General features: G+C 34.3%; 2 protein-coding genes across 2 annotated transcripts; one reads left to right on the top strand and one right to left on the bottom strand.

Annotated features, from left to right (window-relative positions):
* Positions 1 to 1,731: 1,731 nt before the first annotated feature.
* On the top strand, positions 1,732 to 3,079 carry LOC123699560. The gene has a single exon (XM_045646538.1). It carries the CDS (start codon positions 1,851 to 1,853, stop codon positions 3,075 to 3,077), a length of 1,227 nt encoding a protein of 408 aa, XP_045502494.1. The 5' UTR covers positions 1,732 to 1,850; the 3' UTR covers positions 3,078 to 3,079.
* Positions 3,080 to 8,049: 4,970 nt separating this feature from the next.
* On the bottom strand, positions 8,050 to 22,283 carry LOC123699559 (putative helicase mov-10-B.1). The gene is made up of 20 exons (XM_045646537.1): positions 22,010 to 22,283; positions 21,746 to 21,868; positions 20,377 to 20,497; positions 19,880 to 20,042; positions 19,667 to 19,794; positions 19,209 to 19,315; positions 18,972 to 19,106; positions 17,569 to 17,665; positions 17,238 to 17,334; positions 16,063 to 16,168; positions 15,562 to 15,732; positions 14,816 to 14,963; positions 13,819 to 13,967; positions 13,124 to 13,258; positions 12,508 to 12,701; positions 11,139 to 11,287; positions 10,801 to 10,919; positions 9,905 to 10,016; positions 8,975 to 9,151; positions 8,050 to 8,434 (listed from the first exon to the last, which is right to left on the bottom strand). Exons 1-20 carry the CDS (start codon positions 22,030 to 22,032, stop codon positions 8,207 to 8,209), a joined length of 2,682 nt encoding a protein of 893 aa, XP_045502493.1. The 5' UTR covers positions 22,033 to 22,283; the 3' UTR covers positions 8,050 to 8,206.
* Between the last annotated feature and the right edge of the window lie 3,734 nt (positions 22,284 to 26,017).

The raw sequence follows: 26,017 nt of genomic DNA, 5'->3' as shown, positions 1-26,017 counted from the left end.
TGACATTACCATTTTGTATTAAATACAGAGTATAAACTAATTTTTAATCAAGAAGCTTATTTATATAAAAAATTAAATTTTTCATGTACATATTTTATTTGAGATATATAATATATCATTAGGTACATAAAAGTGTAAGAACAAAAGATTTCATAGGGAACATACACATACGGATATATAATATTAGTATAGATTTTTCAACTCTTTATACCAGGAATTAAACAACTGTATTATTATTTTTATTCATTTATTGAATTGACATCAATTGTTTTTTATCCGTAAAACTAATTATAGTAATCTATCCTATTGTGAGAATATGATTTTTATAATCCAATTAATAATTAAACAAATGCTTAAATTACATATTAAAATAGGTATGTATGTACTAATATTAGTGATTTAATTGGATTAAAAAATCAAATTGTCACAGTATCTTATAGTAAATCTATCTTTTCACTTAATAATAACTTATCACATTTCTTCTTTCATTTAATTATCAGGTAAACCTATTAATATAACAACATTCAAAATGTCACTTACACAATCTTCAATCACAAAATAACAAACTGAAATATGTTTAGAAAAATCTAAAAAATCTAGAAAGTAAATATTGTTATTTTGGATGATTAAAGATTGTATTAGTTTAAAAAACTTAAAAGTATTAGATAGATGCGTTTGTTACATTAATATCAAAAGAAATTAAGAACAAAAAAGTAAGAAATGTATACAAAGCTTGTTATTACCTAGCATAAAACTACCCTGCTAATGTTAACCAAAGTCAAGGATAAATAACGAATTATTTAATATAACAACATGAAAACAAGTTAACTGTAGCAAGGTAGTTACGCATCCACCCCAACCCTCTGTGTTAGGTTGAGCAATAGCCTTCCGCTGGCCTCAGCAAGACCACCGGAGAGTTCTTGCAATTTAACATAAGCATTCCACATAATGGAAAACATTTGTTTCGCAATAATGTATCGATGGTACCATGTATGTAATTCTGATCATTAACATTTGTGACTCCAAATCGTCCACTTGTTATAGTTAAGTAATTAAATAAGTTTAAGTTTAATTTTATTTTATTTCTTTTTTAAAAAAGTCAAATCGCTCCCGCAAAGTTTAACTGGCGCAGCCGGTAGGATAGCCACATAAGGTCTGCATGTCTAGAGGTCTTCAAAATTAGCCCTAGAACATTGCTATAAAGGCCGTGCTATCCTAAAAGAACCGAAATATAAATTTGTTAAACGACCACGACAAGGACATGGGATCGACGATCGGTTGGTGAGTAAAACTTTTTGCCATCCTTTCTTATATTCCTATATCCTTTTTACGAGAGTGTAATTTTGATTTTTAATTATTTTTTTTTAACTGTTATTTTGGGATTGAACGTCTCTCATTATAACGGATCTGGTTTTAATATGAAATTCTATTAAATCAGTAAATTAGTTATAACTTATACAATAAGGAATATCGTATTTAATTCTAAGAATTGTCTTGCATAAAACTCTGCACAGACTAATTAGCTATAGAGTGTAACTTAAATAAAAGTTTTACATAAGAAAAGTAAATGAATTTTTGCATAAAGAAATATTAATATTAATTGATTTAAATGATCTCAAAATTGATCGTAGTTCAATTAATAATTTTTATATTTTACATGTGATTTTATACTACTTCAAGTTTTAATTTTTATAGTAATTGGTAACATATAATTTTTTTTATTGTGCTATATTTAAATTTTTATTATATTGTGTTTTAATTGATTTCTGTGTGTGTGTGATTTTTATAATTCGAAATTATTGTAATTGGTTAAAGACTTCAGAACTTTAATTACTCTGTACTTATTTAACATGGAAAGCGTAAACGTAATAACAATTCCGAGTGATATGTTAAAGCTTATTCCTCTTTTTGGTGGAGACAAAAGAATTTTGAATTTATTCTTTCGAAAATGTGAATATATAATTAATAAATTTAGAGGGCATGAAGAACAGAATATTTACGTTTTACATGCCATAACTAGTAGATTAATAGGCGATGCCGCCGCGTTATTATCGGAGCGCGAAGACATTAATACTTGGCCCGCTTTAAAGGAATTACTAGAACAGCATTTTGGTGATCCGCGTAGTGAGGATTGCATAAAAATCTCTCTCGAGTCCTGTAAAATTAAATCCGGCGAAAGTTACCTTGAATTTTGTAATAGGATACAGAATATTCGATCATTATTAATATCGAAGGTAAATTTATCGGTAGATATGGAAATTAAACGCGCGAAAATTGCGATTTATAATCATACAGCCCTGAACGTTTTCTTATATAATTTGCCCGAAAGCATGGTGCGTATTGTAAGACTGAAATCACCTAGTACATTAGAACAGGCTTTAGAAATCGTTTTAGAAGAAGTTAATTTTCACGAGCAATACCAATCGCGCAATCGTATCCACAATACAACGCTGCCGAAGCAAACGCCTAACGTTACGGTGCCCCAATTTTTACAAAATAATCCTCAACAAAGATTTAATTTTGGGATACCAAATGTACCTCAAAATGCACAGCAGGCAAAATTTGGTTTTAAATTTACACCTCAACAACCGTTTAATAAAAACCCACAGTTCGGGTATAGGCCTTCATTCAATCAAAATCCACAATTTGGTTATAGACCAACATTTAATCAAAATCCACAATTTGGTTATAGGCCTCCTCAAACTTTTGGTATGACGCCACAGCATTTCGGTCAAAGACCTCCTCAAAATAACCGCTTTGAGTCTACTGACGTTTCCATGAGGACGGCACCCCCTCGACCACAAAATATAACTCAGCCAGGTTTTAGAGTGAACGAAACCGACTTACATAATGACAATAATTATTACTATGACTACAATCCTTACGACTATACGAATTACTATAGCTATAATCCTTACGACTATACGAATTACTATGGATGTAATCCTTACGATACGAATTACGAATACGATGAGAATGAGATTTATACACCCACTGACGATACCCAAGACATTAATGTGCATCCGTCTGATGAAGAAAATTTTCGAACGAAAGCCTCTACAAAGAAAAAATCATAGAGTTAAATTGCAATCCAAGCCTGAAATTGCCACAAATTTATATTCCTGAAAGTAATTCCAAATTTATGATTGATACTGGGAAACAAAATTTAAACGCGGACGCTTTATCTAAAATTAGGGTTAACGCTACGCATTCCGATAACGAAAACGAATCTATGGTTGTTAATATAGGTGATAGAGACAATAGGACAAGAACGTGTAACGACTCTAGTACAATTACTATATCAGAACGCGATTCTAGTGAAACGATATCTATTCCCGACTCTGAAACTCTATCGGCGCTGAGTTCTCCTAGAACATGTGACTACCCAGTCAGGTCACCATCTATAACGTCGAAATCTGATACAGTTCATTCAGCTAATATAGTAGAATCGTCCGGTATACCTATATTACATGAAGCAATAGACACAAAACCAAATCAAATTTTAGTATATACGTGGTTTAAGAACGAAATGCAAGTTCACGACCTTTCACGTGAAAAGCAAAAGGTTTTAGAAGTTTTCTTGCCTACTAATAACCCAGATCTAGTAAAACAATTTTTAAAAGAGTATATTAAACCAAAAGTTAAGTATTTCATTTATTTCGAAGATGATGAACATCGCAAACAGTTCACTAGCATTGTCATAGAATTATTTAGAAAGGATACAGTATTGTTATTTGAATGTACGGAGCGTGTAGTTTTTATAGAAGATGAGAAGGAACAAAAGGCTATTATAATAAAACACCATCAAGGCAATACGTGTCACCGCGGTATTAAAGAGACTCTAGCAAGTATACGTAGAAATTATTTTTGGCACAATATGCAGGAAACTATTTCAGCCCTTATTAATGCTTGTGAAACGTGTTCTAAAATGAAGTATGATCGTAATCCATTTAAACCTATTTTACAATTAACTCAAACACAAGACGCGCCGTTCCAAGAAATATTTATTGATATTTTTCAGATAGAAGGAAATTATTACTTAACTATTATCGACGCATTTAGTAAGTTAGGTCAAGCCATTCCAATAGACAATAGATCAACGGCAGAAGTAGTGCGTGCACTCATGAAGTATTTTTCGTTTTACGGCACTCCTAGAAAGATTAGTTCAGATCCCGGTAGTGAATTTAATAATGAGCTAATGAAAGAATTTTTGAATTTACATAAAATTGAGCTTCATATCGGCTCACCTAATAATCCTAATTCAATGGGATTAATTGAGCGTTTACATTCGACCATTAGTGAAATTTATAGATGTGCGAAATACGAAGAGAAATGCACGGATGCAGCATCAGTAATGATGTATTCAATTATTGCCTATAATAGTTCAATTCATTCAGTTACGGGCTTAACCCCTTTTGAAGTCGTATTTGGTCACACGGATTCAGGTAGCTTATTTAACGCTGATTTCGAGCAGCATTATATACAGCAATTGGTTAAGGACCATGCAAAACGTTTAAAGGTTCTATATAAACATTTAGCAGAGAAAATGATCGAAACTAAGCAAAAGGTAAAGGATAGGAGAGGTGGTGAAGATCCAATCAGTCTCCCATCAGGAAAAATTATATTTGCAAAAGACGTTAATAAGCGAAAAAGCAAGGATAAGCCGCGATTCCATAAAGCTAAGGTTATAGGACAAGGTTCAAGGAACGTTGTACCGATAGAGATTGGTAAAAGGAAGACTAAGGTCCCTATTATAAATGTAAAACGCCCTCCGCAGGTGGTGTTGGCTGATAGTGATGAGGTCCGCGCTGGCCCTTCAACTACAACCTCTTCAACATAACCCGGGAATTTATCCTGTGAAAGAAGGGCAAGCATATCTTCAAACAGACTATTGGACTATAATTAAGGTTTTAAATTTAGATAAGATTAATGATGACTTAAATTTTATTATTAGCAAATACAGTGAATTCGATAGTTTAATTAATAAGAATATTTCATACTTACACGATTTTCAAGTGGCAAAATATCACGCTGAATATATTCGTGATATAACGATTCAGAAATACGAACAGTTAGTCCCACAGAAACGTGTCAAGAGAGGAATCCTCAATCCTCTAGGTTCCTTAATTAAAATTATAACCGGAAATTTAGACTATAGTGACGCAATGAGATACGATAAACTTACAGCTAAACTTGAAAACGATCAAACTATCGTTAGAAATAAAATTACTTTAATATCCAAAATGCTCGATAGTTTTATCAATACTACTGAAGTCTTAAATCAAAATTCTAATATATTAGATAAGCGTTTAAAAATTGTAGAATCTATGATTAAGGAATTAGCATCTAAGGATAATCATTGGGTTTATACTACTTATGTTGTAAGCCTTTTAAATTTATTTGTTAGTAATTTTCGTACTATTTTTATTAAATTAGGAGAAATAGAGACTGCTCTAGCATTTAGTAAAGTATCCATACTACATCAAAGTATTATTAATTCTACTGAGTTGTTGCAACATTTAATTCTTATATCTCAAACTGAAAATTTAGTGTTTAAAGCGAGTGAGGCAAATTTAGTAAAACTAGAAGAAACTATTAATGTTAAATCGTATATTAAACAAAACCAGATTACGTTCATAATGGAGGTTCCAATTACAGATAATTATACTTATAACTATTACAAATTATACTCTATACCTATGTACCGTGCATCCGATAGTAAAACCCTTTCCATTTTCCCTAAATATCCTTACCTGTTGGCAAAGGGGATGAAATACTTACCGATCGTAAAACCGTGCCGATCGCTCGCTGCTGGAGAACAATTTCTATGCGATGAACAAAATCAAACGCCTTATCCTGAAACTACTTGCATAGAACAACTGCTTAAATTTGAAGGAAACCCAATGCACTGCGAACAACAGCTAATCAATATAGAGAATGTGAGAATTCAAAGAATCACATCTATAAGTTGGATACTTTTCTCAAAATACAGAAATACTCTGACTCAAATTTGCAATGGTGATGTCAGCAAATATCCTGTCGTGGGCACATACATAATGACCATCGACGAACCATGTAGCATCGAGATCCAGAATATAACGATTCGCCCTCACCAAGTAATCACTGAGAATGATCCTGTAGAACCAACAAAAATTATAGTTTTGCCGCAATTACCTGCGAATAGAACTCCAATATTATCCAGTACACGTGCACTCAATATGCGAGGAATCAACTTGGACGAAGTTAAATATATGTCAACGATATTAAAGCAATCAGTGTTCAGTGATAGTGAAATGGTTAACAGTGAAAGAAATTTTAGATTCAGTGCTACTTTAGGCTATACGTCTCTATTTTTAATATTTGTACTTGTAATTCTATTTTTACTTTACTTACTTCGTTATAAGATATTAAATGTAACGTGTCTGCGAAATCATCGGATAGTTATTAAAAATGAACAAACCGATAATTTCGCACTTAAGGAGGGAGGAGTTACGCATCCACCCCAACCCTCTGTGTTAGGTTGAGCAATAGCCTTCCGCTGGCCTCAGCAAGACCACCGGAGAGTTCTTGCAATTTAACATAAGCATTCCACATAATGGAAAACATTTGTTTCGCAATAATGTATCGATGGTACCATGTATGTAATTCTGATCATTAACATTTGTGACTCCAAATCGTCCACTTGTTATAGTTAAGTAATTAAATAAGTTTAAGTTTAATTTTATTTTATTTCTTTTTTAAAAAAGTCAAATCGCTCCCGCAAAGTTTAACTAGGTAGTAGAATAGTACCTATCATCAAAAGATGGAATTATCATTTATATAATGTAAAAATATCACCTCGAAATCGTTTAAATAAAAAAATATTGATGTAAAAGTTCTATTAAAAATATTCAATGCTTAATGGTCTAAGTCGTCTAAGAGACAATGAGGGAACGTCCTTCACCGATCTGACACCCAGATGAGGTTTTTATCAAATATAATTTATGAACAAAATATGCCTATCTTGCCTATCAAAAAGTGAAGTGCTTATGGCATTTTTTTTTGGATGGACCGCTCGGGCGATTGGGGTCAACTGCTCGAGCGGTTGGCGTTAACAGCTCGAGCAGTCGGTTATTGACTGCTCGAGCCGTCGCTACTAACCGCTCGAGAAGTTGATTATCTGGCGAGTTGATTTTCAAGGGGGAGAGAGCTGTCGAGGGCTCTAGCGCAGTCAACGGCTCCAGCAGTCGGTGTTGCCTCACGGCACGGTAGAATTTTGTCATGCAGTTGACGGCTTGAAGCGGTCGCGACTGCTCGAGCAGTCATGTGTACCGGAGTGAATGAATGTGCATAGTTCACCCCGCGGTCGCGGTACGGCCGCCCTTAAGTAAGATTTATTGCAAGCATGACGATGATTTTGTAATAAAATTACCCAACTTACTTTAGTATCCATTTCAATTAGGAGATCGATGGAGTCACTATATAGTCTATATTGATTTACCTGTTCACACCTGTATTCATAACCATACACAAAAAAGACTAGGCAAGTCTACCTTGTTAAAAAACTATCAGCTGAAATTAATTTTTGATTTGGTTAAGAAAAAAGTGATAAAAGAAAATCCATAAATAAAATAAAAAATAGCCATGAGCACTTTTTGATAGGCAAGTAAACATAGGCATATAATGAAGGCAGATGGGTGAAGGTCGATCTTAATTCGGATCTCGTACTATAACATACCAAAAAGGGAATCAAATATATGCAAAACATAATTATTAACCTTCGCTAAAACGATCCTTTCAATTCATTACAAAATAGTAAATGCTAGAAAATCGATTGAATCACCATTGTACTATGATTTATTTTTAATGCATAATATAAAATTTATAACAAAGAAATAAAGAACGAGGTAAGTACATACAAAAATAGAAGTATAGTATAGAGAATATTAGTATAATATGAAAATATATTTATAAGATGATTACATAGTAGTAGTAGTAGTAGGGAAATACACATTCAAAAAATAAATCATAGATCAATGGGTAAATATGGTAAGTAAAGACATATAACAAAAATATATATTTTAGTGGTACATCATTTTAAACTTAGCAGGTAATAAAATCTTTGGGTATCAACAAATGGTCGAACTTTAGCTCAGAGCTTGTCAAATATATATATATAAATCAACAGGAAAATGTATATGATTTTATAAAAAAATATATATAAAAATTAATTTTTGAGCGCTTGTGTGAGGCGGCATCGATCGAAGCGTGTTCTAGCAACTTCTAGAAGCAATGCGCTTGTGCGCTCCACCTGTTCAGTCTCATGGCCGAAGTAGCATTCCTTCTCCTTACAGAAATCCATATATTTCCTCCATTTGAAATCCCTGACGAGGCACGTCGGGTTCCCGATTATTATCAATTTTGCTTTCGCCCGCGTCAGTGTCACATTGTATCGCTATAACACAAAAGAATTGGTATTTATATAATTTTGAAACAAAAATATTTTGGAACAGTACTGATGAATCGTTAATGCAATGCAGTCGTAGTCGAGATATTCTGGCATTATTTTATTTCTTTAAGTTCATAGTACAAAGCAATTATTATCCTCCTGGTCCAGTAAATTTTATACTTTGTTAGTCTTTTTCATAATATCCAACTAAACTATCTCTCTCACACATGCATAAAACGTGCGCTCAACTCACACGCAAACCTATTTTTTTGTACAAGATTTTCACTATGTAAGTACGTAACTACTAAGAATTGTGCCTTTTTAATTATTATAAGTCCAACTTTCTAAGCTCACCACATTCGCTAGTTCGCTACACTTCATGTCACACTTCATATTTGGAACGTATTAAAAAATTTTAATTCCTTTATAAACTTCCATTCTACATCAAACACTGGCCGCAAATAAAAAAATTACACTGACAGCAGAAAAAAAAAACAAAAATAACACTGGCCGCAGAAAAAAATCAAAAATATATTTTATCTGTACCCTATCGTCCACCAAGAAGCCGAGTCCATACCGCGCGTCGTACTCGAGCAGGCGGCAGTTGGCGCGCACCGTCGACACGAGTATCACGCGCTTCTCCTTGCCCTGGAACGACTCCACCGTGCCCACCTCTATGCCAGACACGTTCACGCTCTTGAGCCAATTCTTTATTTTGTACACCTGGTTAATAAGAAAAGTAAAAAATTATTTTATTGTTACCCGTCCTTGATAAGTATAAAATCCATACTTAATAATATTATATACTTAATAGTTAATATACTTAATAGTTAATATACTTAATCTATACTAATATTATAAATGCGAAAGTAACTCTGTCTGTCTGTTAATCACGCTGTAACTACTGATCCAATTTGTATGAAATTTGGTATAGAGATATTTTTATACCCGAGAAAGGACATAGGCTACTTTTTACCCCGGGAAATAGGATAGGTTTTATCCCGGAAATCCCACGGGAAGGGGAACTATGCGGGTTTTTCTTTGACTGCGCGGGCGAAACTGCGGATGGAAAGCTAGTTTCGAATAAATCTGTTAATCTTTCTGCATTTTAAATGGGTCCCAATCCAACCTACAGAAGTCAGTTACATTATGTAACTTACATACAAACAGGTGAAGTTAAAAAAATAGGTTTGTACACAAAAAAGAACTGATGCGTTTTTTTTTGTCGTATATTTTTATTATCATTATTAGATTTCCATACGCAGCTTTTGTCTTTCGTTTATCATGCATGTGCTTCGCTAGGCTTTTTCTAGCGAGTTTCGATTTAGCTTTTACGGGTATTTTGGCAATCAAAGAAAGCCTATTTTATCCAGAGGTATTGTTAGCTTTGTGCCAAATCTTTATTAAAATTATTTCACGAAAGAACAAAGAGGCCGATTTATGAATAGATTTTTTATAATAGCATAAAATATGTACCTGTCGGATATATGGTGCGATAATTCCAATATCTTTCGGTAACACGTTGTGAGATTCCATAAGAGCTTTTGTGTATCTCTTCACCATTTCTAATTCTTTTTCGTTGAAGTAACTATAGTCAAATAAAATAAAAAACTCTTTATTAGCAGGTAGGCAATATTAAAATTAACAATTTATGTACTTACAATCTATTTAATAACAACCTACATGCTAAAAGGATTGCCGCTCAGCATTTTACAATGAAAAGCATAGGCCTTCATTGCAGAGCTGATTTTCAGCGACACTTATGTGAAAAATAATTGAAAATCATGTAAAAGATGATGAGTATTGTGTTCATTTATAGTATTTTCTTAGGTTTGATTTTACGCGACTATTATATGTTTAGAAATTAAAGATTTTAACGGATTTATTGAAGTGAAACTTCTTTATCGGGGTTGGAAAAAAATTTAGTGTAACATTTTTTCGTTACGCGTGACATTTTTCCGTTACGCGCCATCTTTTTCTTATCCCTACCACGCATGATTCGACGTATTTCTGTAAAGTTGCATATAGTAAATTATTTTTTGAAAAATAAGGTCATAAAGAAATTTCACTTCTTACGTGTGTACACTAGTACACGCACACATTTTTCATTATATTATTATCCTAACGTTTCACATATTTTGCAAGGAAATCGCGTTTAAAATCCGTTAAAATGTTTAATTTCTAAGAGTTTATTAATGTTTAATATAAAAGCAAATAAGGAATACTAAGGATGTTGCTATAATGAATTAATCTATTTATTAAACAAACGTAACCAATTATATCCCTCGAATATGTCTACTATACTAGTTTTTTCAAATACGTATCTACAACCAAAAGACGCGTACATTAAAATAACTTGAAAATTATCGTACCTGGGTGCATTCCCCATCCTTTGTTCACGCGAGTGCACAGCGTGGAAGATGGTAGCTTTGTCACCTCCCGGAAGGCCAAGGATGCTGACCTTAGATAACGGGTCTAATGGAGCTAAGGGCTGAAAAATAAAATATAGGTATAATACAATTTTTAAAAGATGATAACTTATTAAACATATTGAAACTGATGATGGTAGAGAATTTAAATTTGTTCGTTTTATTCAATGCCATAAAACTTTTAGAATTTACAATGACCACACTCATTTTCGGCACCTTTTTTTAGTGAAAAATATTGAAATTATTTAGTTCTATCCACATATTGTAAAAAGTAAACATACCTTCAAATTATTTTCATAGAAAAGTTCATTGGGAATGGCCAATATGTCGGGATCTGATCGGAAGTTGTTGACCAGCATAGTGATGTAGTCCGGGTCTGAGGAGTACATGTTTGGGTACGTCTCTTTTAAACGCTCCAGTAGTGATTGACCTGTAATGCAACGATGAAAATTTATTAGAAGGGTAAAAGTATTATTGTTGCCTGCATTGTATTATCTACACTAATATTATAAAGAGGAAAACTTTGTTTGTTTGTTTGATTGTAACGAATAGGCTCATAAACTACTGGACCGATTTTAAAAATACTTTCACCATTCGAAAGCTACATTATCCACGAGTAATATAGGATAGGTTTTATCCCGAAAATTCCACGGGAACGGGAACTATTCGAGTTTTTCTTTGAAACCGCGGGTGGAGCCGCCGGCGGAAAGCTAGTCAATAATATATTCATTATCATTGATTGTTAATTTATATTTTATTGCATACATATTGAAGTTAAGTGTTTGTACGAAATCTATCATGAAATTTGTTCATCAGCAAAATATACATAATATAACGAGCAACAGCCATGGTAATTAGGTTCATGCGTGATCTGCATACATGAGATGACACCAGCCCAGGACCACTCGGTGACGAGCCCCGTAATTGTGCAGTGCACGTAGTACGCGTTCAGTATGCGTGCACTACAAGCGGTACGTGGCTTAAACGCGTGCAGTTTATGCAGTAAGAGCGCTGCACGCATCCAGTTCACGCAGTACGCGCCATGCACGCATCCTACGCACGTAGTTCGCGCCGTGCACGCAGTACGCGCTGCGCACGCCCCGAACGTGTGTAGTGCCCGCAGTAAGCGGGGTGTGCACGCCCTATGTACTGTTACATCCCAAGACTGTATGTACTAATGCATACAGCCATCCCCCTAACTATCCTGTCAGCACATTCCATTCCCGCCATGATCCCTACGCGTCTCTCATCCAGTCAGTCTAGATCCTACATCCACAGAGTACGGTTGCCGGCAAATTAATATAAGTTCAATATTGTATTAATTCCATAAGTTCAATTATTGTGTTTAAAAGAGAAAAAAAAAAGAGTAAAAGAAAAAGAGGTTTTATTCGCCTCGCGTACAGTACGCGTCACGTAAAAAGAACGCTGGATGAAAGTGACGGGGTGTGTTTGCACATGGATCGAGTTTTGCACGAAAGCTATGTGCCGATTATTTTATTTTTGAACTAGGCTCGCGAATCGTGGCTTCGCAACTACCTATTTGTTAATCTTATACCACCTCATAACACGAAATAGACCGATAAATCGCCAATGCGCAGCCTAACCGTCAGCGTTCTTTTTACTTGTACGCAGCAGCCCCTATGTACGCACCGAGGCCGCGCTCGCGGGCGTCGCGCGAGATGCACACGGGCCCCAGCTGGCGCGGGTCGCCGGCCAGCACGAGGCGGCCGGCGGGCGCCAGCAGCCCCGTCACCGGCACCAGCACCGTCGGCTCCATGGCCTGCGCGGCCTCGTCCACGAACACGTGCGACATCTGCAGCCGGTGCACCGCCTGACTGCGCCCCCTGAAGCACCCGTAATAGTTTTATTAGTTTGGGCATTATTTGTACCATTTTAATAACTGAATCTCAAGAAAAAATTTTGTGAGCATCCATTTCACGAGACGCTGTAAGTTTTTTCTTATAACAAAAAATAAATAAAATAAAAAAGACGTGTGGCACTCGGGGACTGCCGCGGTAAAGCTATTGCATAGCATGCCTTCAAGCCACACCTCCGAGGCCCGAGCCCGTCGGAGTGGAGAGCATGAGGTTTTTTCGTTACGCAATTTTTGGATTCGGTCCCCGCGCTCAAGGCCCGCAGAAGCTATGCAATAGCTTTAAAATTATTTATGTTTACACACATAAAACACTGCATGCACCAGTTCATGTGACATGTGTGAGCACACACAAAACTACAGGTATACATATACATATGCACGGTCACTTACGAAGCGTATTTAGCTGCGTGCAGTAGCGTGGTGACGAGCACGCGGTACTGCGCGACGTGCACGTTGCTCACCGGGTAGAACGACTCGTAGCTCGTGCCGTTCGACACCGACGCCAGCTCCGGAGGCATCGTCGTCCTGGTTGAACGAATTAATTAAAAAAGAGCACACGTGTCAGAAGTGAAACTTCTTTGGCAAGATTCAAAGATGCCAAAATCGGCAATCTTCTCTTCAAAACAGTGTATTTAACTATGTACAGAAGGCCTTGTGTTCATTAATTATTTAGAGGGTAGTTGTGAATAGTCGTACAAACTTCCATTAATATGCAGGGTGTGTCAAAGCAGGCTAGGCCGGGTCATAACAGTCAGAAAAAAAATTAAGTCCAAAAACTAGTTTACATTATTAACATAACGTATAAGAATCTATAGCAAAATCTAAGTAAGTAGATTGTATTAGAATGGATACAAAATCAGTGAAGCATAAACTGAACTTTGATTTTGTGCGAGCTTACATAAATAGTGTAGATAATATGACAGCTAAGAGCGATTTTTGATTGATTTATACTTTATACAGTTTCAACAGTGTGTGGTTCCTGGCTGTACTTTTGGCGTTCACTCACACTTGCAAAGTTCAGCTTACGCGTCGCGAACCTTACTTACTAGTAAGGACATACTTTTCAAGTGAAACAAACAACATACCATTCCCGGGACTGTGAGTTGGCACGAAACAGGAAGTTATTAATGTTGAGTTTTTTATGAAACTGGAGAAGCATCAAAGCGACGTGATCGGCCGCCATGTTGGAGTTGGTGCACACCAACACGCGGTTTTTCGTGTTACGAGACACTATCTGCGTGTTATATTTTTGTTAAGTCACTACTAATGAAAATTATACACACTAAAGATAACTAGCAAATTGTTAAAATAGGTGAAATTGGATGTTTATTTACACGAGCGAGGAAATATATTACATTCTTAGCAATCGTGTTGTAGGTAAAAAGGTGTAGGTAGGTCGAAATGTGGGTGATTAGCCACATTTTACTTTATTATTTATTTATTTCTTTTTCGCGCACGATATTTGAATAATTGTGCTACCTCACTTTGACATCTAATCGTGTCTGCGTTAGTGTGACGTTATTGACGATCGAAATTTGTGTTGGTAGGTACACCTTTTTACTTATAATATCATTGATCATTAGTAAATTATTTATGACCAACAGATTGAGTATAACAAGTATAATTACAAATTACAGTACATTACAAAAAAATTACATTACATTACACACAAAATAAAAACTACCCTCAAAAACACAATGACCTATTATACTAGTAGACGCGGCATACGCCAACATCATTGCACTAAAAAACAGCGTAATTAATACATACCTACTTACTAACGCATTATCACCAATACAGTTGTTCTCTCTTTCACTCTCACGCACGAGACATAATACTCATGTACTTCGTAATAACAATTTAAAATATAAAAACGATTAAAATATAAAAAGAACGTCCAGCCACGACGCTGAATGGTGCGTGACTAAGTGAAACTCGGGCACTTAGCTGAGTTTTTTCTTGCCAAAATAGAGAGCGGGTAACGTATCTAGCTTTTTTATATTATATCATAGCAAAAACAAAAAAAAAATTGTCTGTTTTGCATATTTGTAATTATTGTTAAATTGTTTCTCGAAATATCACCTGTAAAATAGCCTCAACGATCGTCATAGTCTTGCCAGTCCCCGGCGGGCCGAACACGATGTATGGAGCCAAGCCCGAAGTGCCCGAAACCATGTGTTCTACGGCCGAGCGCTGCTCCGCGTTACCTTGGATCAGCGGGTTGAAGAATCTGCAAGTGGTATTTATGTTAATACTAGCTCTCCGCCCGTGTTATCAAAGGAAATTCCCCTGGGAATGCGATGTTTTACTGGGGTAAAACTTACAATTATAGTACGGTATTAAGTAATTATAAAAAATGTTACATAGTATAAATTTATAGATTTAATTAAGCTTGTGTGCAACTGAGGATAAAAAAATCTGTGTTATAAGATGTTGCTTCCTACCAAATTTTAAGATTCTGGGGACGGGACTACCCTGTAGGTTTTGATTCCCTTGCGAATGACGAAAATTTGCAAAATCTTTTGAAATCGTTGCCTTATAAGTTTGATTTTGTCACAGCTTCAAGGGACCGTAGACCATAGTAATCAATAAAAATTGCAGCTCGATCCCTTCACGCGTTCCTCGCGAGAAAAAGGGTCTTGTCAGACAGACAAACCGTCAGATGGACAACAGAGTGATCCTATATACGATGGGATAAACTACCTTTGCTTTAAGTGGGGAAATCTTGCATAGATAACCCACGGCCCCTTCCCCGGAGGCCGTGGGTAATGTCTTCTTCCTACCGACCAAAACCCCACTGTGTCATATTATGTTAAAGAGGTACATACTGGTTGATAGGCTTCGCTGGGATCTGCTTCCTCACAGGCTCCGGGAACACGCGCCTTTCTTGCTTGCTCTCAAACAACTTGTTCACCGCGTCGTGCATCCGCTCCATGGGGATGCGAGACATTATGAACCTAATATCGTATGTTAGTTCTGGATCGTAGTATTGCTTGAACCTGTGGTCAGAGAATAACAATCTATACTTATAAAGCTGAAGAGTTTGTTTGTTTCAACGCGCTAATTAAGAAAAGAGGAAAGACATTTTTTTTTGCTACGTCCCATTAAAACAGAATCAGAAAATCGAAAATTCATCGGGAAAACAGTAATGACACTATGACTATATTTGTATATTGTGCTCTTATATTAACTTTATATTGAAGCGAGTTTTCTATCTGTCTCTTAGTATAGTAATCCTGTTTATCTTCCATAAAACTGAATAAATACACAAATATCAGCCTGCTAACAACTAACAAGTATGTTTTTTTAATCTAAAAGCATATATTTACCGTTCATCCAAGCCAGTCAATAAAGCTGTGCTATCCTCAATCTCTTTTATGGTACTTTCGAACACGTATGAAGCAGCGTGACGTGGCCGTATGTAAACCCGGTCTCCTGAAAATGGACTCGAATTACCTTTCTAAGGACCTTTCTGCTTAAATTATAAACGCAAAAGTTTGTAAGAATGTATGAGTGTTCTTGCTTTTTCGCGCAAAAACAGCTGATTTCTTTGGTATCTATTCTAATATAATAGAGCTGAAGAGTTTGTTTGTTTGTTTGAAGGCGCTAATCTCAGGAACTACTAGTCCGTTTTGAAAAATTATTTCAGTGTCTGAAAGCCCATTTATCGTGGAAGGCTATAGGCCATATATCATCACGCTAAGACCAACAAGAGCGGAGCACTGCGGGTAAAACCGCGGAGCACAGCTAGTTTGGATATATTTTTTCTGGGTGTGGAGAACAGCCGCGTGATCCAACTTGTAGATAATGTATTATTATTACTAAGATCATCTGATCAATGAAATCGCTCCACATTATTATTTTTACATTCAAGAGCAGAAAGGGATAAAAATGTTAGTTGATTAAAGATTCGTTCTTGATTGCAATTTAGTCGAATTTTAGTTAAATTTCTTATTAGGAAGAATATGGTCGTAAATCATAAACTATCAAAAATAATTATAATTAAAATCAGACATTCGCACATGATGGACAAATACTTCTTTTTTAGGTAACATTTTTATCAAGGTCATGATAATATTTTTTGATGATAGACCCGATTGCTTATGATAATTTGTTAGTGTATTGATAAATATTTTATTTATTTATATAACTTCATTTAATTGGTTTTATTGTTTACTGCCATTAGTCTCATTATCGTTAACTAATTATATCCACAAAAAATATTTCAGATAAGCAATTATTTAAATTACTTATAAAGGACTTTAACCCACGCTACTGAGTCCTAGTCCCCTTTAAAAACTGAGGTTCGATAATAATAATAACCAACTGAAACACATACTTTGCCTACTTTTTTATAAATGTACTTGTTGACGAGCAATAATTCCGAATCTACCATTATCTGTGGAGCCTACCCCACTATTAGTAACAACTGTAGTCAAACCAAATAAAAGAAATTACATAATATGTATAAATAAATAATTTAAAGAAAAATTCACAAAATTACCTCGTAATAATGATGGTCGCTTCTCTGCCAAACCGGGAACTTCCAATAAGTAGTATTCATTTCTTTGGTCTATCGTAACTTCGAACATGTTGTATTTCTGTTAATAATATAATCAAGAATTTACAAAAGTAAAAAAAGAGCGTTATTGCCGAGCACACGTGTCAGAAGTGAAACTTCTTTGGCAAGATTTAAATATACCAAAATCATTGCTTTACTCCATGACGTGACGGTATTGCCATGACGAGACCTTTAAATTCTACTCTCAACGCGCCTAAGGAAGTTTCACTTCAAAATTAAATTTAACAGACTTTTAAAATAATATTCCTCTTACCTTCAAATTAATCCTGGCGACAATTTCCTCCCACCAGAGTAGGTGATGAAAAAATGCTATATAGTTCTTTTTAGTGTATCCCTCGTCCAAAATTTGCCTAATGAAATAATTTTCATTCTTGATTATAAAATTGTAAAAGGGATGGAACTGTAAGTTATTTTTTTAATAGGGGGAACTTTGAAAAGGGTCTATTTAGACGTGAATAGAATAGAATAGAATAGAAACACATTTATTCCCAAAAAATGATACAGTACATTATATAACAGAAAATACTTATAACTAGTGTTGCCGCTCGATAGTCCACTATCGATAGTCTATCGATTAACTATCGATAGTTGGGGAAAAGCAATAGTATCGATAGCACTATCGATACTATCGATAGTGTCGATACTATCGATAGTATCGATAGTCCTATAAGCGTAAATACTATCGACACATAGCAATACCATCGATAGTATCGATACTATCGAAGCTCAATATCGAACGAACTATCGATACTATCGATAGTGTCGATACTATCGAAGCTCAATATCGAACGATCTATCGATACTATCGATAGTGTCGATACTATCGATAATATCGTCCCATCGATAGTGACCTTTTTCTCGATAGTATTGCTTTATCAATAATATTATAGTGGATGACAGAGAACTAGATGTTTGGTTATAATACTTTTCAAGTTATCTATTGGCGCTTTGTACAATCCATTTTTTTTAGTTCGTTAATTCGTAATCCAATAAGCCACGTACATTTGTGCATAGTTAGTGTCTTCTAATTTAAATTGACCCATTATACCAAGAAATCGTGAACAATACTATTGCACAATTTACTACTATCGATAGCTCAAAACTATCGATAGTATCAGTACTATCGATAGTATCGATTGTAGTTGCAATATTCAGTAGCAATAGTATCGATACTATCGACAGTATCGATAGTATAGCAACTATTGGCAATCAATACTATCGATTTTATCGATACTATTGCAGTTCATCAATAGTATTCCATGATTAACGCTATCGATAGTATCGATAGTATCGATAATATCGATACTATCGATAGTGCTATCGATATTCTGACTTATTTTCAAGGTCAACTATCGATAGTCAAACTATCGATAGTTCGGCAACACTACTTATAACTTAAAAAACAAGGTATAACTGGGTAAAACAATATGTGAAGACGTAATAATATTATATTATATCTGTATCACCTCAGGGAAAGGGAATACTGACTCAGCATGAATGTTACAGCTGAGGCTGTAACGCTGTTATTCTGTCAGCACGTTATTAAGTAGAGAGGAGTGACTAATAAGAGTAGGTATAATTTTATACATAACTGAATACATATTAACTGGTAACATTTAACTATAGAACATGTTGCCATTACTATAAGTACTTCACCTGGTTTTCTGAAGTACTATTCGCAGCTGTTTCATCATCTCAGGGCGTTCATGTAACTCTTCCAATGCACTTTCTTCGAGGCCCAAAGGCAAGAGTTTCTTCAACAACTTGGGGATTTTAAAGTTTGATTGTTGCCTGTTAAAATTTGGTAGGTATTATTTTTGTATTTTTATGTAAAAGTAATTATCTACATCTAACAACACATATTCATATGAATAAATAATAAAGCATACATACGGTTGAGTTGTCGAACCAACACAAACCGATGATTTCTCCCAATTCTTGTTTGTGTATGGATATTTTACATTTGTGGTTGCATCTTGACTTTCTTGAACCGACACAACCTGTAAATTATAAAACGATAAATATATTATAATGTTTATTCAAAAACTTATTTTATAGCAAAAGAAGCAATTTTCACCATTTTTTAGCGGAGACCATTTTTTTATAAAACTGAAAAAAATGTTTTTGTATTCCCAGTAACATTCTCCATTAACTTTTGGATTATCCTCAATTATTTCCATTTTTATTTTGTTTTCAAATATGTTGATAATGAGTATATTAGAGACCACCTGCATTTTGAAATAACTTTTATTTTGAACTTATAAGTATAGGATATTTGATTTCGCATCATGCAGACTACATTCGCTGTGCATTATTCCTTAAGCAAAGATCCAATATTTAAATTTACTTACCATTTCCCGGACGAAAATTAAATTCTTTTGATCACACTGACGAAACAGTGTGAACATGATTGGCATTTCATAGTGACCAATATCCACGGCATGGAATTGAATGACGATTGATCCCTTTATTTCCGATTCTAAAACCAGATTAATAATTATTAATGATAATTTTGTTTTTATTTGAAATATCAATGCTTTATAAATAATTTTTAATTGACTTACTTTTGGCAATAAGTTTGGGTTCTTGACCAAAGATGAATGGATTTTGAACAGTTTGAAACTGTGGCTGAGGATGGGCCAGTTGAACGCCAATAATAAGTAAATCTTCACTTTTCATTTCATTGATGATATCAAAAGTAAAGTTCACAGTTTGAGTTGGTTTCACCTGAAATGTAGGAACAATGAGAAGAAACTAAATTTTGGAAGACGATTCAAATAAAATATTTACATAGTATACATAAACTACTAGACTACTAATAGACCTTATCAAAACCAAATTCATGTTAGGATGAAAAAGAACAAACAATAAAAATGTAATTATTTATATACTGATATTCGTACAACATTAAGCATCTATTTGTTTTTCTTTTTTTAATTTTTATTTCTTGTTATTCATGATAATAATTATTAGACAATAAATATCATAAAAATGTTCATAAATTGCATAAAAATCCATAAAAAAAATAAAAACAAGCTTACATTATTATATGAATACATACATATAATCTCATTTTATGAGTGTCACAGTTTTCAATTTTCATAACAGGAGCGTCATTCAACGGTAAACTCTCTGCATGACCAAATATAGACACGCCGTGTTTGTTCTTACTGAAGTATGATCTTTAATGGAAAAATTATTATTATTTTTTTAAATTTTTTTTATATTGTGTGATAGGGAAGCGCTTGACCACGATCTCGCCTGATGGTAAGCTGAGTAATTTACAAGATAGAATTGTTAATGAACATTTAGAGAAAAAATAAATAAATAGTGCTGTAAATTTGGAATGTCTATTGCTCTTTAGAAAGGTTGGCTTAACAGAATATTAGCAGCGCATGTAGTTTTACCAAAAATCTTGAGCAAAACCATCTTTAAAGTATTACAAGTGGTAAGGTTGATTTTTAGGAAAATAGGCGCCTATATCTGAGTCTTAAGGGGGGTTAGGCGGTCAGCGAAAATTCAGCTATTCGGGCCTGAGGTAAGCGGTGAGGGGATCCGCGTTTAGTATGGAATCAACGTGCTCGAAACTAAAAATCGTAAGCGCCATTCACATTTTTATCAAAAAGTGAATGAAAATATTTAGTATTTTCTAAATCTAAAACAGTCACGAAATCGAGAAGGTAATACGAAATCGAGAAAAAAAACCTATGTATTTGTGATTTTATACGAAATATTATAGTAAAATACGGTTGTAATGAGCATTTATATGATATTTTAGAGGTAACTTCAGGATTTTTTTTTATCGAGCAAAATTTTTCCAATCGTGTTTTGGAAACAGTCATCCCATCACATATACGTTCCGTAATACATATTAGAAATTTCAGTGTGAAAAAACTTCAATATTTTTAATTATAGCTCATAGAAAACAGTCCATTTTGCCGGGTTCACCTACTAAGGGCCCTTAAGCTATTTTCATTGCAAATTTGTACTCCAAAATTATAAGAAAAGAAATACACTCGTATTTAAAATATTAGTTAGGATGAATATAGATTCTTCCTAACTAATATTTTAGTATGAAGTTGAAGAGTTCTCTTGTTTATTTTAACACGCTATTCTCAGAAACGACTGGTTTGATTTCAAAAATTATTTTGGTGTTAGATAGCCTATTTATCGAGGAAGGATATAGGCTATATATAATCACGCTAAGACCAACAGGAGCGGAGTAATGCGGGTGAGACCGCGGGGCAAAGCTAGTTTTACATATACTCAAACTTTTATTGTTCAAGGCTATTAGATTATTCTTTGCCGTTAGCATTATTGATAGTACCATATGAACTGTTTATCATATTCATCAATATGACTCAAATGCGCTTTATGTTAAAATGTCTAATGTCTATGACTAATATATTATCAATAGGTACACTACTTACTTGTTAACTACATAGTTTCGCAATATAACATTACACAAATGTTTTGGAGTATCTTCGTGGTTAATACCAGAAAACTCGTCATAGTACTCATCAACCACACCGCACACACGGCAGTGTGATTTCCTGCAAAATATCATCTTACATAAATAGTTTGATAATTTTGGGATTTAATTACTTATATTTCTTTTCAGTTGAAAGTTCTATCGTTTCTGATTAAGAAACAAAGAGCTTGTTATTATTTATATTAAAAAAGAAGTTACTTACTCAAGTAAAGATTCTACCTCCATTATTCAAGTAGGTACGCACAATTTTACAAAATGAAAGTACACCGATTGTTTACAATTAATAATGTGTTTATCATAATAAACCACCATCACGGTCTGAAGTCTTTTTTTTTATTAATACATCTTAACTTTTACAATGATTTTTAACATTGCATTGATCACTAAACGGGATATTATTGATCAACTCAACAAATCACAAAGACAAAAAAGTACCGGAATCCCCCGACAAACAGCAAAAGCCACGCAAAAGCAAAACCCACCGCAAAAAACAAAGGAGATTGCAGGCAGTGTTGCCAACTCAATTTTCGAAAAGGCCAACGGCAAAAAAGTTTGTCTATTTTCAGTCAAACGGGCGCTAAACGTTAAAAAATCCTATATTATGAAAAACCATTTTTATTAAGAAAAAAACGTTCTTAAAAAGCACTAGATTACACACTAGGCACTAAAATTGAATTTTAAGCAATAATACATGAAAAAAAGCACTAGTGACTATCTAATGCCGAATTGCTCAGCCGAAAGCACTTAGTTGGCAACACTGATTGCAGGAGTCATTGATAATTAATAATGTCAATTGTCAAATGTCACAACTCACAAGTCAAAACCAAGTCAAAAGTCAAAACATCTGAACGCAAGTCGCAAAGTGCAAACGCCAAAACTGGCCTGTGTCTGTGGCCAAAACTGATTTCGATTTTCGGCGCGCGAATCCGCTGCATAGACCAAAACAGGTTCACCAAACTTGGCTCCCGCAATTTTTTTTTATTTTTTTAAATTTTTATTATGCCATATAGTTAGTTCATGGTTTGTTCTTAAAAAGAAAACGCTATATATTAATGTAAACTACTTTTTATAAACATAACAATAACATCATCAGATTATGATAATCTTATTATTCTTAACATCAATAGAATATTACTTCAGATGCGTATTTTAGGTACATTAGTTAAAAGAGTTCTGTGGTTAAAAGCACAGAATTAATCTTATAGTACTTACCAGCTATAAACATAAATCTATACGGGTGTCCCAAAAAGTAGTGATGAACGGAAGCTGGGAGGTAGAGGACCTAGAGGGCTATCCGAATCACCCCCATGTATGTTATGCGATTTTTCGTATTTTCGGAGTTATGACGTTTTTTTCAATTTTTCACCTATCGCCGAGTACGATGATATTTTCACTCATGGTGACGTCAATTATTGCGCTAGATGCTTGATTTTTTTTGTGTGCTAAGCATAAAGGTAGGCCAATTCAGTATGGTAACATTTACTATCGTTAGATCTTCGAATGGAGTAAAAAAAAAGAATTAAATGCCAAGAAAGTTAAAATTACCCAGTATGTCTACAACTTCAAGGGCCCATAAAAAAATAAAATCACATAAAAAAAGTTTTCCATTTGGCTTTTAAAAACTTGCTCTAACTATCAGGTAGCTTCCCTAAAAATTTCATTTTATTATTCAGAAGGCTTCAATCGAAAAATTGAAATCTAAGTGTGGTAAGTGCAAAAATTTTATTAACGTGATGATCATTAAAACCAATAAATAGGTGTCTAATTACCAGAATTTTTTAAAATAACCCCGCTGTTGCTCAATGAAAGTGCGACATCACCATAAAAAGTTGTCTTTTAAATGTTTGAATGCCCTCTTATCATTTTTAATGGTTTCTTCTGCTACTATGAATTTCCGGGTTATTTCGTCCAAATTGTGGCAGTCTCTCAAGTAGCCGAGGTCTTCTTAGTATCACTATTGAAACAAATCAATGGGGTTTAGGTCGAGGGACCGTGGAGGCCAGGCTTTAAGGCAGGCGTCACCGGCGCATGCGCAGGCTGCAACGACCAATCCAGGGTATCTTTGCCCTTTAACCTGGCCTCCACGGTCCCCGGACGTAAACCCTATTGATTTTTTCGTGGGGATACTACAAAGACGAGAGACTGCCACAATTTGGACGAAATAACCCGGAAATTCATAGTAGCAAAAGAAATCATAAAAAATGATAAAAGGCATTCAGAAATTTAAAAGACAACTTTTTACGGTGATGTAGCACTTGCATTGAGCAACAGGGGGGTCATTTTAAAAATTTCTGGTAATTTAACACCTTGTTATTGGTTTTAATTTGTTTTTATTATTCATCATGTTAATTCAATTTTTGCACTTACCACATTTAGATTTCAATTTTTCGATTGAAGCTTTCTGAATAATAAAATGAAATTTTCAGGGTAGCTACCTGATAGATAGACATTGTAGATAGAGCAAGTTTTTAAAAGCAAAACGGAAAACTTTTTTTATGTGATTTTATTTTTTTACGGGCCCTTGAAGTTGTGAACATACTGGATAATTTTATCTTTCTTAGCATTTAATTCTTTTTTTTATTCCATTCAAACATCTAACGATAGTAAATGTTACCATACTGAATTGGCCTATCTTTCAGCTTAGCAAACAATAAAAAATCAAGCATTTAGCGCAATAATTGACGTCACCATGAGTGAAAATATCATCGTACTCGGCGATAGGTGAAAAATTGAAAAAAACGTCATAACTCCGAAAATACGAAAAATCGCATAACATACATGGGGGTGATTCGGATAGCCCTCTAGGTCCTCTACCTCCCAGCTTCCGTTCATCACTACTTTTGGGACACCTGTATATTTATATATAAAACTCAAAGGTGACTGATATAGTGATCTATCAACACACAGCCTAAACCACTGGACGTATCATGCTGAAATTTGGCATGCAGGTAGATGTTAGGACGTAGGCATCCGCTAAGAAAGGATTTCCCGAAATTCTTGCGGGAACGGGCAAAAACGGGGATGCACGTACAAAGTCGTGGGCGGAAGCTAGTAAGTAATAAAACGGCAACTAAATGTTCGAATAGACAAAACATAAATAATTTTGAATGGGGGGGGGGGGGGGGGGCAACCAAACAGTAGGTATATTTTTATTTTATTTATTATAAATGCGAAAGTAACTCTGTCTGTCTGTCTGTTACTCAACACACGCCTTAACTAATGAATCAATTTGCATGAAATTTAGTATAGGTACTTAGAGATATTTTGATACTCGAGAAATCCCACGGGAACGGGAACTATGCGGGTTTTTCTTTGACTGCGCGGTTCGATGCCGCGGGTGGAAAGCTAGTTGTTAATAAACAATTAACGAACAAACAGTTATTTACCTATAGCAAACGATTATGAACAAACCATGAACTAACAAAACTAAAAATATATAAATATAAATTCATAATGATTTAGAAATAATATCCGTGTATGCTGTAATATGTTTCAAAAGTCTTTTTATTACAAGTTATTTAATACATAAAATATTTCATCTTCATCTGAAGATTCAGCGTTTTTGAAATCATACATGTTGACATTGAATAAATTTAACATTTTATTGGATGGATTAAATGTTGTACAAGATCCACCATGTAAATCGGACCATCATGATGCTTTGCAACATTTTATTTAATTACGTACTAGATGTCGCTATGAGTCGCTAGGTCAAGAAATAAATATTAAAACTAGTTATGTAATTATCAATTTAAAAATATTAAAGAGTCAGAAAAATCCCTAAAAATACCCCTAAAAATTTCAGAACCCTAAAAAAATCCTATCTCACTTATTTACCCCCTAAATCTGGGGGGAAAACCCCTAAGTTGGGAACCGTGGGTAGCGTTTCTAAATGGGCTCTATAGTTTTAATTTTTTTTTTCGTATTCAGCGGTGTAAAATTGTAAATATTAATTAACTAGGTAGTTACTTTGTATTTATTATAAAATTATTTGTAAATGCATATAGGTACCTACTTATATTTTTTTTTGTATATGTATATTGGTCAGTGTTCTTAAACTAATAATAATTATAGAAGTGGAGCAATTACTGATTCTGATGGATCATGGAACATGGAGCAATTTTTTGAGATAATAATAATTAAAAAAAATAACTTTTTCCGGCGTATTTGTGAATATTTTTTAAGCTAGAGTGTTTACTAAAAAAGGAGT

The sequence above is a fragment of the Colias croceus genome, chromosome 18 (assembly GCF_905220415.1).
Source record: "Colias croceus chromosome 18, ilColCroc2.1".
NCBI classification, from domain to species: Eukaryota; Metazoa; Arthropoda; class Insecta; order Lepidoptera; family Pieridae; genus Colias; species Colias croceus.
The sequence above is the reverse complement of the archived record's forward strand: the minus strand, read 5'-3'. Positions and strand labels throughout refer to the sequence as shown.